This window comes from Panthera leo, chromosome C1 (genome assembly GCF_018350215.1).
Source record: "Panthera leo isolate Ple1 chromosome C1, P.leo_Ple1_pat1.1, whole genome shotgun sequence".
NCBI lineage: Eukaryota > Metazoa > Chordata > Mammalia > Carnivora > Felidae > Panthera > Panthera leo.
Window position 1 is genome coordinate 160,453,424 of NC_056686.1, and position 12,182 is coordinate 160,465,605.

Here is a 12,182-nt window from a genome sequence, read left to right on the forward strand (position 1 = left end):
GAGTGGCCCTCTTCTATTCTGCCCCAATCCTGGCCCCATCCACACACACCTCTACCATGAGCTCCTATTAGTGCTTTCCTGTTCAGAACACATCCCCCTCCCCCGGGTGTTCACAGCAATGCCTATCAGTCATCCTTATGACTTCCTGTTTTTAATGCTTTTCTAGCACTGATATCCCAGCCTAAGGATGCTACTTGTGCTCTCCCTGCAACCTGATGATCTCCTAGGCAGAGGGGCGGGGGGACAGAGGGACTGTTGCTGGGAAAGGATGTGCCCAGCATCTCGGCCTAGCTGCTTCTGGCCAGGCAGGAGTGTAGTGACAGTCCTGTACCGCCCTGGCCCCCCCGTGGGGGCTCCTGCTAGCAGCCTGGGTAGGTCGCGGCAGCAGGCAGCAGCTGGCAGACCCTCAGACAAGGCCTCACAGTGTGTCAGGAAGACCTTCACCTCCAGGGTTGGGAATCATACTCCACTAGGACCCCATTTTCTCTTGTCTAGGACCCTAGTGGGTCCAGCTAGGGTTCAAGCTGCCAGACTTTCTTTATTCTCTGTTAGTCCTGCTTTGTAAACTGAGACATGGCTCTGTTATGCCTCCTCCCCCAGCAGATGCCACTCCACTTTTGTATTCTGGCTCCTGGACTACAGCTGGCTCATACAGAGCCTTTGTGCAAACTAGAAAAAGAAGTTGCCCTAGCTCTGGATGGGAGCAGCACCGGCCTGGGACTCAAGGCTTACAGAGCAGAGCTGGGTTTACTCCCTGACCCCCTTCCACCGGGTGGTTCTACCTGCTTTCCAGTCAGCTTTCTTCAGTGAGGGGGCCATGAGTTGGCTGAGAGACAAACCAGAGTTTAACCTGAGACTGTCATCTTGTGTCTTCTTCAAAATATTAGTATAGCTTGGTGCGCCTGGGTGGCTCAGTTGGTTGAGCATCTGACTCTTGATTTCAGCTTAGGTCCTGATCCCAGTGTTGTGGGATCTAGCCCCACGTTGGGCTCCGCACTGAACGTGGAGCCTGCTTGGGATTCTCTCTGTCTCCCTCTGCCCCTCTTCCCGCCTCGTGCTTTCTCTCTCTTTCAAATAAAAAATTTTAAAAATACATATTCATGTAGGCTTTAGCACATCTCCACCTGGATTTAGAGACAGGCATCTGACCTCACAAGCCCCAGGATGCCATACCCCTCACACTGCCTTCCCTCTTCCCTCTGTTCTCAGCCACAGAAACTGATGTGACTTCATAAACTGGCCAGTTGTAAGTTACAGATTAATTTTTTAAAAATATACTCAGAACAGGGGCGCCTGGGTGGCGCAGTCGGTTAAGCGTCCGACTTCAGCCAGGTCACGATCTCGCGGTCCGTGAGTTCGAGCCCCGCGTCGGGCTCTGGGCTGATGGCTCGGAGCCTGGAGCCTGTTTCCGATTCTGTGTCTCCCTCTCTCTCTGCCCCTCCCCCGTTCATGCTCTGTCTCTCTCTGTCCCAAAAATAAAAAAACGTTGAAAAAAAAATTAAAAAAAAAAAAAAAAAAAAAAAATATACTCAGAACAAACTGAGGGTTGATGGGGGTGGGGGAGAGGGGAAAATGGGTGATGGGCATTGAGGAGGGCACCTGTTGGGATGAACACTGGGTGTTGTATGGAAACCAATTTGACAATAAATTATATTTATATAAAAAAATAAAACACAAAAATAAAAAATACTCTTTGACTATAAAACAGTTCTGATGGCTAAAAGGCTTTACTTATTTTTGTGAAATTATTTTTGGGCTTACTGTCTTGTGCCCTTTCTTTCTTCTTGGACAGTTTTACCATGTGGGTATAAAAATAGGCAGTATACTATAAAATTATTTAAGAAAGTCTATTATTTAAATTCCTATTTCTCCACAGCCCTATTTAGCAGACCGGTCAATAGATGTATTATAGGTCTTTACATTATGTATATCCACATCCTCAGTAATGTGAAATTGTCATGAAGAGAATGTTCTTTGCTAAAGCTGAACGGTATCTGCTTGGGAAGCATATCAAATATAGTGTGATTATCTTGATTAATCCTTGGTTGCATTGTTGTTGTCGTTGTTGTTGTCGTTGTTGTTGTTGTTGCTGTTAGCAGCAGCAGCAAGTATTTATTAAGTGCCTAATATGCGCTGGGCACTTTTATAGATTTTATTTCATATCCTCCCAATGGTCCTGAAAGATGAGACTCTTCACCCAGGCAACTGAAGTAACCAACTTCCTCAAGTTTACACAGGTAGCATGTGGTAGGATCAGAATTAAGACCTGGTTCTTGTATGATTCCGATGTCTGCGTGCTTTTCATAACATCAGAGGTTCTTGGTTTTTTCCACTGAAGTTCTCCAAATGCAGAGGAAATCAATACATACTGCCTGGGGTCTAGACCCTTTGTAGCTAGAAGTAGCCAGCAGCAAGCTCAAAATTTCTTTGATGTCTCATGCTTTAATCTTTAAAATTTATGCAAATTTAGCTTTCTACTCCATAATATAAAAGTATAAAAGTAATCCTTTAAACTACTTGACATAGAATAAAATGTAAGCTCCAGGAAGAGCTTCTGTTAACCCCTCTCACACCCCCTTTTGTCCTGCTGTGTTCCATTCCAGGGCTCTGTACACCTTTTGAGACAGTCCACAATGCACTGTGGTGCATCTCTGTTAAATTCTCAGTACCAATTTTGTTGATAAACCTTTCAGGTACAGAGCAACCTGTCACTCGGCCAATTCTCAACCATAGGAGTCTTTCTAACAGAGGGTAGAATCCTTAATACCTCGTAGACAAATCCTAAATTGGTCTTTGTTGATTCTTTACAGAGATCTTTGAGTGACATCTCTGGCTGAAAGTTCAGGGATTAGTCTTGTGATTTGTAAACTTTTATTTTTTAGAAGCGAAAGTCATCTTTCAGATGAAATTGCTTTTAGAACTCTAATTTATAAAACAGTTACAAGGGAAGACACTCTAGTTGCCATAGGGGCTGAGGTTTTGTTTGCATGGTACGCTTGCCTGAGGGTCCTCCAACCCACCAGAGTTCTTCCCAAGGAACCCTTGATCTAATTTAGAGCACCCACTTTATGGAGGATATTGAAGTCAGAGAGCTCAGAAGACTTGTCAGATTGACCCAGATGACTAGTGACAAAGCCAGGAGCAGATCCTAAGAACGAGTCCTACCGAATTCTTCTAAGACCCTGGAAGACCCTTGTGGTTCTCTTGTCATGTGAATAACTGATTTCCTAACTGCCCTCAGAGTTCATGCAGGGCTAGGGAGTGGGAACTGTTGAACAATCCTCCAGCTAGGGCCCTTACACAGTGAGGATCTGTGTCTGTGGCAGTTAAAGGTATAGCTCTTTCCCAGGTGCATGTGGTGATTTTAAAATGATTGAGTGATGGTGGAAGCCTAAAAAAATAAAATAAAATAAAATAAAATAAAATAAAATAATAAAATAAAATAAAATAAAATAAAATAAAATGATCGAGTGAGGGCATTTCAATTATTGATGTGTTAGAATGTGTTGGGGTCCAGGGAAAGGTTTTGCAGGGAGAGGTCAACCGGGGCCCCAGGAGGACATTGTCAAGGGACTGAACTGGGCCACTGCACACCCCCAGCAGCCAGGGTGTGGGAGGCATGTGCGAGTGACGTTGAGTAAACACCATAAACACCATGTTCCAGAGGTGCTGGGTCACCTCTGGAGAGCTGCTGACTCAGGTTAAAGCTGACCTTGTGCTGACTTTCATATGGGAGTCTTGGTGAATTCCCTTCAGTTTCAGTCTGTTACTCAGAAAGCATGGCATGGCTTTAAACGTCTATGAAGAGACCAACCACCCCACAATCTAGGTTTACTAATCCATTCATCTCTCGTTTTTCAATTCATCGCTTGAGCACCAATAAGCGCGATAAAAGGTAGCCCATTTCCGCACCCTGGGGAATCCTCCATTTCCCCACTCTGAAAGATTTTATAGTCAAAGCGAATTATTCCCAACTCCACATGTTTAAGAGAGAAGGGCTGTCTGCTCATTCCACTGCCGTCGTTATCCCTTTCTGTATGCCACTGCAAGCCAGTGCCGCCAGTCTGGCCCCAGGCAGACAGCCACAGTGGGTGATGAACAGGGAAAACTAAGTCCCTCTCCCATGTGACCTTCAGCCACCTAGATCTCTTTCCCAGAGGCAGTCGTTCATACTACTTTCTTGTGTATGTGTCCAGAGATAGGCTATGCATTTACAAATCCTTATAAATATTCACATATGCACATGTATTCTTTTATCATCACAAAATGGTAGCATACAGTGCTGTGTTTCACCTTTTTTAAATTTCACAATATATTGTGGAGATCATTCTTTTTTTTTTTTTTTAATGTTTATTTTTTGAGAGGGAGAGAGACAGAACATGAGCAAGGGAAGGGCAGCAAGAGAGGGAGACACAGAATCCAAAGCAGGATCCAGGCTCCGAGCTGTCGGCACAGAGCCCGACGCGGGGCCCGAACTCACAAACTGTGAAATCATGACCTGAGCTGAAGTCAGACGCTTAACCGACTGAGCCCCCCGTGCACCCCTGGAGACTATTCTATATCAGCAGGTAGTGCTGCTTCGTTCATGGCTACATAATATTCCAACATCATCTATTCATCAGGAAATAACCCATCTTTACTTATCAGGAAGTAGCCCAGGTGCCATCTACTTGTGGACATCTGAGTTATTTTCTGTTTGAGGCTGTTATTTTGTCTGCTATTACCAACAGATATGCCTGTCTGCCTATGTATTCAGGTATTTCAGGAGGTCCTATTTCTGCCCTCTAAGGGAGGGTCTTTCCTCAAAGGAAATACAGATTTTTAAATGTGATGGATGCTTCTAAACTGCCTTCCTCGGAGGTTGCATCATTTTACATTCCCGTAAGCAATGTCTGAGATCACCAATTGTACGTTAGTAAATTTTTTGAAGCTTTGCCAAGTCTGACAAGTAAAAAAGGACATGGCACTCTGTAGTTTTAATGTGCCTTTCTGTCGTGAATGAGGTTCAGCATCTTTTCAGACGACAGGTTCTTTTGTAGACTGTTTTTTAAGTGGTGCTTGGAAGATGACATGCTGCCCGAAGACCAAGCTGTATGCAGATTATATGCAAATCATTTAGGAGTCCCAATTTTCTGGCACAGGTTTTATTTCCGTGAGCTGTTTTTATCCTGATTGGTATAGAGTGCTCTGCACTATGCTACACAAGAAATCAATTTCCCTGATTATGCAGATGTTTTCTAAAAAGTGTCCCATCAATTTTGAAAGGCTGGCTTCTTATGTGTAGGTATTAATATTTCAACCCTGTTTTTGCAATCTTCACTATGTCAAAAGTTGTTCTACTAAGACTGATGTTGTCTTATTAAAGTACTTTATAAATTCAATTCAGCAATGACATTTATGAAACATAAATTTGAACATCAAATGGATATTATGGAAATTTTACATTTCTTAGTTGTGATAGTGACATTGTAGTTTTGTTTGATGTATCTGAAATATTTATGGATCAAATGATATGATATCTGGGATTTGCTTCAAAATAATTCTGGAAAGGGCGGGTGGATAGGAGTGTAGAGGAAACAACATTGGTCATGAGTTAATAATTATTGAGGCTAGATGTTAGGTATGTGTTATTCTGTTTTTATATATGTTTGAAATTCTCCATAAAATTTCTAAAATTCGACAGATAAGTGTTTAGTTCATATTAGGCGTAAGCCATGGTGCTCTATGTTGCAGGAGATTCATATTAGGCATAAGCCATGGTGCTCTATGTTGCAGGAGATAGACACTTCATAAGTGCAAAGGGCCCATCTACTTATTTTCTGCAGGAAGCCTAGTGCCTGGGACATTGTCTGCACATAGTAGGTGTTTAATGCATGCATGTCCTGAAAACTAGCCCACCTTCTGCTCTCCAGAGGGTTGTTCTATTTTCTGTTACCAGGAGCAACAGCCATAATGATGTGCTCCATGAACGAACAAGCAACAGACCAAGTGCTATGGAGCTGAAAGAAGGCAAAGGCCTGTTCACTTAGGGGTCAGGGGATGCTTCCGTGGAGCTCATGGGAACTGGCATAGAGGTGCCTGAGACAAAGAATATCCGCTGCATCCGAAACAACATTTATAAGCAAAGCAGATTGCTCCTTTAACTTAACATGGATTATTTCTTTTAAGAGCCTGGTAAGGAGTTGCTAACAATAAGAAGAACTCAAAAGGCTGTGGGGGGGGGGGGGGTGGGGTCACAAAACCTTCTTAGAACACATACCAGTCCCCATCTGCTCTCTGTGAGCCTGTTTTGTTCGGAGTCCAGCATAATATCATGCCCAGAAATGTGTTTAATCAGTGCTCTCTCATGAGGAAGAAGAGTGGATGGTGTCATAAGAAAGAAGAGAATCAGAACTGAGAAGCTATCAAAGGAAATGTCAGGAATTCAGGGTGATAGATTAGTCCTGTGGGTATGTTTGAGTGATTAGTTAACTCAGAGGCAGGGAAAATCGTGATTTTTAATGTTTGCATGCAGGTGTTAGTATAGTTGCTTCAGAGTGAGAAGAAAAAAGGATTAAAAAAAAGAAAAAAAGCTAGTCACATCTTGACTAGAAGAAGGCTCTTTTGAGAAATCATCAATGTTACATTACAAACACCATTCACATCTACCAAATGGGCCAGATGGTTGCTCAAACACTGCATGTCGCCAGCTGCCCATTGCTACAGATGAAGGCTTTTCTGCTGACGTCTGTGTAACCCACAAACACATTATAGAGTGTTGATTCTTTTGATGCCATTTAACACTTATGTGTCATCATAATTATAAACCATAAATATACATGACACCATGCAATAAATAAAATTGCCTGGCTTTCATTCTGAGAGGGGAGGAGGCTGTATTTATTACCTGAGAAGACAGGATGTCTAATGTCTATTTTCCATTCTTTGTAAATGTCATCCCTCTCTCAGTGGATGGTCTAAAAGGCTTTCTGCTCACCAAGCCTTATTCCTTCAAAACAGCACAGACTCTGGGGGCTCATCGATGTCACTGAGCCCCAGGTTTTAAGGCATGCCTGGACCAAAAGCCAGGGGATTCAATTCAGAGGAATCCAAATAGTCCTAAATGAAGTCAAACCATTCTATTTGACAACATACCGAAAGTTCTGTAGGGGTCACATAACGGGCAGGTGTACAGAGTAAAAGAAGCAGGTAAATGGAAGCGAATCAGCTTCTTTCAAAACTGACGTTTTCCAGAGATGCGTTTCTTTTTACTTTGAAAGAAAGCTGATTCAGTACCATTCACCTATTAAGAAGGCAGCACAATTATTTGTATCTGCATCTATAAAAACCAAGTGTCTGTGCCTTCCACAAAAACCCAAGCATGTGTTTGCTGGAGTGAGAAGCAGGGCAAGAGGTGGAGGGAGGGTAGAAGCCCATGCAGTTGGGTTAGTCAGTAACGAGTACTTAAATGAACTGGCTGGGATGGTACCCCTGCCTGGGCCGGGGGCAGGGGGCACTTTCTGTCTCATCCAGGAAGACCTCTTATAACACAGCATCTTTATTTTAGACCACGGATCCCAGACAGCACGTTTCATGGCTCTATAAATACTCGAGTCAGATGCTTCCTGACACCCAACATTTCTGCTTTTTATTGTGTAAATAAATGAATGCCCCACGTGAGTCAATATCTGTGCATTGAGTTGACAATTTTGTCTTTCAGAAATATCGACAGTACATGGCAGGACTGCTGGCTCCTCCTTATGGTGTTATGGAAACGGGCTCTAACAATGACAGTAAGTGAAAAATGTGAACATTTTGCCTCTAAAAGTCCGTTGTGCGTTATGCGTTTTTATGTGACAAAAAATATGTCCTACACCAGCGTGACAGAGTAAGTCGTCAGACTCTCGTGTGGCTAAACAGACTTGCCAGCCTACACTTGAGTCATTTTTAAAAACTGTTAATACGATATTATTTTGTGGTCTGACCTGCTAGAAGGAGGTGTGCTTTGGTACCAGATGGAACTTCATACTTCAAACGCTTTCCCAAAATCTCTTCATTTTATGGTGAATTCTAGTGTTTCTGTGCTCTTTGTAAAACGGGATTTATGAATTGTGTTTGTCTCAGCCACATCTAGACACCTGAGAGCCCCACCTCTTTTTGTTTTTTGTTTTTTTTTTTTTTTTTTATTTTTTAATATATGAAATTTACTGTCAAATTGGTTTCCATACAACACCCAGTGCTCATCCCAAAAGGTGCCCTCCTCAATACCCATCACCCACCCTGCCCTCCCTCCCACCCCCCATCAACCCTCAGTTTGTTCTCAGTTTTTAACAGTCTCTAATGCTTTGGCTCTCTCCCACTCTAACCTCTTTTTTTTTTTTTTCCTTCCCCTCCCCCATGGGTTTCTGTTATGTTTCTCAGGATCCACATAAGAGTGAAACCATATGGTATCTGTCTTTCTCTGTATGGCTTATTTCACTTAGCATCACACTCTCCAGTTCCATCCATGTTGCTACAAAAGGCCATATTTCATTTTTTCTCATTGCCACGTAGTATTCCATTGTGTATATAAACCACAATTTCTTTATCCATTCATCAGTTGATGGACATTTAGGCTCTTTCCATAATTTGGCTATTGTTGAGAGTGCCGCTATAAACATTGGGGTACAGGTGCCCCTATGCATCAGTACTCCTGTATCCCTTGGATAAATTCCTAGCAGTGCTATTGCTGGGTCATAGGGTAGGTCTATTTTTAATTTTCTGAGGAACCTCCACACTGCTTTCCAGAGCGGCTGCACCAATTTGCATTCCCACCAACAGTGCAAGAGGGTTCCTGTTTCTCCACATCCTCTCCAGCATCTATAGTCTCCTGATTTCTTCATTTTGGCCACTCTGACTGGCGTGAGGTGGTATCTGAGTGTGGTTTTGATTTGTATTTCCCTGATAAGGAGCGACGTTGAACATCTTTTCATGTGCCTGTTGGCCATCCGGATGTCTTCTTTAGAGAAGTGTCTATTCATGTTTTCTGCCCATTTCTTCACTGGGTTATTTGTTTTTCGGGTGTGGAGTTTGATGAGCTCTTTATAGATTTTGGATACTAGCCCTTTGTCCGATGTGTCATTTGCAAATATCTTTTCCCATTCCGTTGGTTGCCTTTTAGTTTTGTTGGTTGTTTCCTTTGCTGTGCAGAAGCTTTTTATCTTCATAAGGTCCCAGTAATTCACTTTTGCTTTTAATTCCCTTGCCTTTGGGGATGTGCCGAGTAAGAGATTGCTACGGCTGAGGTCAGAGAGGTCTTTTCCTGCTTTCTCCTCTAAGGTTTTGATGGTTTCCTGTCTCACATTCAGGTCCTTTATCCATTTTGAGTTTATTTTTGTGAATGGTGTGAGAAAGTGGTCTAGTTTCAACCTTCTGCATGTTGCTGTCCAGTTCTCCCAGCACCATTTGTTAAAGAGACTGTCTTTTTTCCATTGGATGTTCTTTCCTGCTTTGTCAAAGATGAGTTGGCCATACGTTTGTGGGTCTAGTTCTGGGGTTTCTATTCTATTCCATTGGTCTATGTGTCTGTTTTTATGCCAATACCATGCTGTCTTGATGATGACAGCTTTGTAGTAGAGGCTAAAGTCTGGGATTGTGATGCCTCCTGCTTTGGTCTTCTTCTTCAAAATTACTTTGGCTATTCGGGGCCTTTTGTGGTTCCATATGAATTTTAGGATTGCTTGTTCTAGTTTCGAGAAGAATGCTGGTGCAATTTTGATTGGGATTGCATTGAATGTGTAGATAGCTTTGGGTAGTATTGACATTTTGACAATATTTATTCTTCCAATCCATGAGCAGGGAATGTCTTTCCATTTCTTTATATCTTCTTCAATTACCTGCATAAGCTTTCTATAGTTTTCAGCATACAGATCTTTTACATCTTTGGTTAGATTTATTCCTAGGTATTTTATGCTTCTTGGTGCAATTGTGAATGGGATCAGTTTCTTCATTTGTCTTTCTGTTGCTTCATTGTTAGTGTATAAGAATGCAACTGATTTCTGCACATTGATTTTGTATCCTGCAACTTTGCTGAATTCATGTATCAGTTCTAGCAGACTTTTGGTGGAGTCTATAGGATTTTCCATGTATAATATCATGTCATCTGCAAAAAGCGAAAGCTTGACTTCATCTTTGCCAATTTTGATGCCTTTGATTTCCTTTTGTTGTCTGATTGCTGATGCTAGAACTTCCAGCACTATATTAAACAGCAGCGGTGACAGTGGGCATCCCTGTCGTGTTCCTGATCTCAGGGAAAAAGCTCTCAGTTTTTCCCCGTTGAGGATGATGTTAGCTGTGGGCTTTTCATAAATGGCCTTTATGATCTTTAAGTATGTTCCTTCTATCCCGACTTTCTCAAGGGTTTTTATTAAGAAAGGGTGCTGGATTTTGTCAGAGGCCTTTTCTGCATCGATTGACAGGATCATATGGTTCTTCTCTTTTTTTTTGTTAATGTGATGTATCACGTTGATCGATTTGCGAATGTTGAACCAGCCCTGCATCCCAGGAATGAATCCCACTTGATCATGGTGAATAATTCTTTTTATATGCTGTTGAATTCGATTTGCTAGTATCTTATTAAGAATTTTTGCATCCATATTCATCAGGGATATTGGCCTGTAGTTCTCTTTTTTTACTGGGTCTCCACCTCTTTTTGTTTTGATGCTCTTGGTCAAGGAGAGAAGCAGCGTGAGTCATTATTTATTCTTTGTAAATCACGGCCTCTTTAAATTCCAGGCCTTTGATGCGACCAGTCTCTGGCTGATCACAAAAAACGGGAAGTTTTTCTCTGTGGTACTTTCTTCTCATGAGTGTCCACTAGACTCAAAGAAGTCCTGAGTCTGTCTGTTCCCGCGTGTTGGGAGCACATCTTGAGCGCTTGTCACTGGCCCTGGGAGTTGCTCGTTGCCGAGTCCCCTTATTCGAACAGCCCTTGAGCCTATACGGGTGGCAAGGTGCCCAGGGCTGAGGTTTTTGGAGCTGTGGTACTTCAACAGCTAGACAGCGAGATGAACCAGGCAGAGCCTCCACGCCGCGGTCTTCTTTGTTGTTGTTGTTGTTGTCGTTGTTGTTGTCGTTGTTGTTGTTGAAGTAGGCTTCACACACCCAGTGCAGAGCCCAACGTGGGGCTTGAACTTAAGACCCTGAAATCAAGACCTGAGCTGGGATCAAAAGCCGGACACTTAACTGACTGAGCGGCCCAGGCGCCCCCCACACCAGGGTCTTCTGAGCGACAGTCACCCTTCAAATCCTCTCTGTAGCTCCTCCAGTCCCCACTGACTGCCAGCCTTGTCACTCTCAGGTGATCCCCCTCCCCGCTTGACCAAGATCGTAAGGGGACTTCCTCACACTCCTTGCCCTCCATGTCACAGTTCCTGTGTAGCCTCTGCCCTGTCTCTCTTTCTCTTTTGTCCTTGGGGTGGGGAGCGAGCAGGAAGACAAGGGCTCTCTTTCCTTTCCTTTCCTCCCCTGTGCTCGATTTTTCTTTCCTGGCTGAGGTAAGGATGACTGGCTCATGAGGAGTCCTCCAGTTGAAATCCTAGCTGTGCTGTCTCCTACCTGTGTGACCTCAGGCAAGGCACTTAACCTCTCTGTGCCTCAGTTTCCTCACAAGATTGCTGGGAGGATTAAAGGAAGCAAAAGACATCAGGTGTTTAGCGGGTGCCAGGCATAGAGTAAGCACCCAAGTGATGTGAGCTATTGTTTCCTCACCCCCAGTCACTCTTCAGCCCCTAGATTCTGGCTTCTGCCCCACACCTCTGGACTCAAACCATCTAAAATCTCCAGCGACCAGCCAACACCAGACTCCGTCGATAACATTCCCCATCGCTCTGACTTTGAGTAAGACTTTCCCTGTTCAGATTCCATTCTCCCTCGGTCCCCAGGCTCCACCACATCATCCTGGTTTTCTGGTATCTTGCTGGCCACTTGGCATCTTGTCTCTTTCACAGGTACTTCTTCCTCTCAGCTAGAAGTTTGGGTCCCACCCAAGAGTCCACCCTTGACTGTTTTTCTCTTTTGTTCTCTATACTTTCCCCCTGACCATCCTTTCTTACAGTGGATACAGACTTCCCGAGCCAATACCTCTGCTTGATTGTTTCTGTGGTGGCCTAGCTTTCCAACGACTGCTGGTTCCCTTTCCACCTGGATGTTCTGCTGGCCTCTTA

General features: G+C 43.4%; 1 protein-coding gene across 6 annotated transcripts in view; it reads left to right on the forward strand.

The window, feature by feature from the left end:
- Positions 1 to 12,182, forward strand: part of RAPGEF4 (Rap guanine nucleotide exchange factor 4) — a 291,851-nt gene that overhangs the window by 154,998 nt on the left and 124,671 nt on the right. For all 6 annotated transcript variants that reach the window (XR_006205530.1, XM_042949147.1, XM_042949152.1 and 3 more), the window contains one exon: positions 7,700 to 7,772. Coding sequence is in view for 5 of the 6 variants with exons in the window: in XM_042949147.1 (XP_042805081.1) it covers positions 7,700 to 7,772 (73 nt within the window). In the remaining variant the exon portion in view is untranslated. The remainder of the gene's footprint in view (positions 1 to 7,699; positions 7,773 to 12,182) is intronic.